General features: G+C 31.3%; 1 protein-coding gene across 1 annotated transcript; it reads left to right on the top strand.

The window, feature by feature from the left end:
* The first annotated feature begins 481 nt into the window (after positions 1 to 481).
* LOC107463323 (14 kDa proline-rich protein DC2.15) lies at positions 482 to 1,814 on the top strand. The gene has a single exon (XM_016082110.3). It carries the CDS (start codon positions 547 to 549, stop codon positions 1,036 to 1,038), a length of 492 nt encoding a protein of 163 aa, XP_015937596.1. The 5' UTR covers positions 482 to 546; the 3' UTR covers positions 1,039 to 1,814.

Here is a 1,814-nt window from a genome sequence, read left to right as displayed (position 1 = left end):
CTTATTATTAGCTAATTCAATAAATATCATGGCTATATGGGTATGAATAAGGTAAGAGGGAAAATATATAAATGCAATGCATTATGTTATTTTATATATTCATATCCATTATATATATTAATTAATAAAATAAAAGTGTCAATATCCATTATTCTATAAAAAGTATACTCTAACAACTATTAAAAAAAATACATGTCAAATTCAATATATATAATAAAATAATAATAAGGATTTATATAACTAAAAAAAGTACATTTCTGAATAACCAATTATGTAACTATATATATGATGAGTCATCTAAAACAACCAAAAGAGTACACATTAAACCATTATTATTTCTTTGAGAAACAAACAAAAAAGATCAAACTGGAAATTGATGAACGTTATCACACCCTTTCACTCTCTCTTCCACCCAATCAGATTTCCAACAAGAACCTCACAATTTGTCTTTAAAAATGGTCCAATGCAAACCCATCTATCTCACTCAACAATTTCTTATTCAAAACAAAAAACAATAACATTATTATTATTATTATTATTATTGCTATGGCTTCAAACAAAGTTATTGCCACCATTTTGGTGCTCTCTCTCTTAGCCTACTCAACACTCACTCATGCCAATTGCCCACCAAAAAAAGCAACTCCACCACCTTCGCCGCCGGTGACGCCGCCACCGTCACCAAAACCAACACCACCAACTCCGACTCCGTCACCAAAACCAACACCCCCAACTCCTACCACTCCATGTCCACCAACTCCAACTCCACCTCCACCATCCCAAGAAAAATGCCCTAAAGATACCCTAAAGTTAGGTGCTTGTGCTGACCTTTTAGGGCTTGTTAACATCATTATTGGGACTCCACCATCAAGCAAGTGTTGTGCATTGATTAAGGGTTTGGCTGATTTGGAAGCAGCACTTTGCCTTTGCACTGCAATTAAGGCCAATGTGCTTGGAATCAACTTGAATGTGCCTATCACACTTGAATTGATCCTTAGTGCATGCCAAAAAACTGTCCCTCCTGGCTTCCAATGTCCTTAAATCATTACTAGGTTTCGATTTTTTAGAAAAAGTAAAAATTTACGTACAGTTGTCTTCACGTAAAGTTAACAGTTGAGAATCCTTAGTTGAAAAAATGTATCTAACGATTCTCAATTATCAACTTTAGATGAAGACAACTGTACGTGAGTTTCTATCTTTAAAAATACTTGCATGTTTCTAGAAAACATTTAATTCAAATTTTAGAAACTTTCACAATCACGTCTTTTTTAAATATAATTTTTAGGTCATTTTCAAACATTACACTCACTCATCTTAAAATGTATGTGTTTTTGGATGTATTGAAAAATGGAGATATCTTGACATAATATACATATATTGTGTTTTTGATATATTAATTTTTTAGTATATCCAAAGAAATAAAAATGAAACTTATTTTAAGATGAGTGAAATAAATAAAAATAGATGATTGTGAATGTTTCTGAAGTATATCTTAAACGTGCTCTAGAAACATACAAAAATTTCTTCGGATATATATATATATTGTATGAGAAATTTTTTGTTAGATGCTAAATCTTATTTATGATGAAGTATCTAGCTAAGAATTTCTTCTAGAGTGTGGTTTAATTTGCTCTACTATTATGATTGTTAATATTGTTGCATTGCATGTGTTGTTCTTGTCATCATGTAATTGTTTTAAGACGTTGTTTTGTATGTTGGAAAGTGTTGGTCAGTTGCCTTTGTTATTATTGGCGAGTCTCATCTGAACACTACTACTGTGTACGATAAATATATGTTCAGTGTATATTTTTAGTTTC

Source organism: Arachis duranensis, chromosome 8, assembly GCF_000817695.3.
Source record: "Arachis duranensis cultivar V14167 chromosome 8, aradu.V14167.gnm2.J7QH, whole genome shotgun sequence".
In the NCBI taxonomy this organism is placed as follows: domain Eukaryota; kingdom Viridiplantae; phylum Streptophyta; class Magnoliopsida; order Fabales; family Fabaceae; genus Arachis; species Arachis duranensis.
Note: the sequence above shows the minus strand (reverse complement) of the source record. Positions and strands in the feature narration are given on the sequence as shown.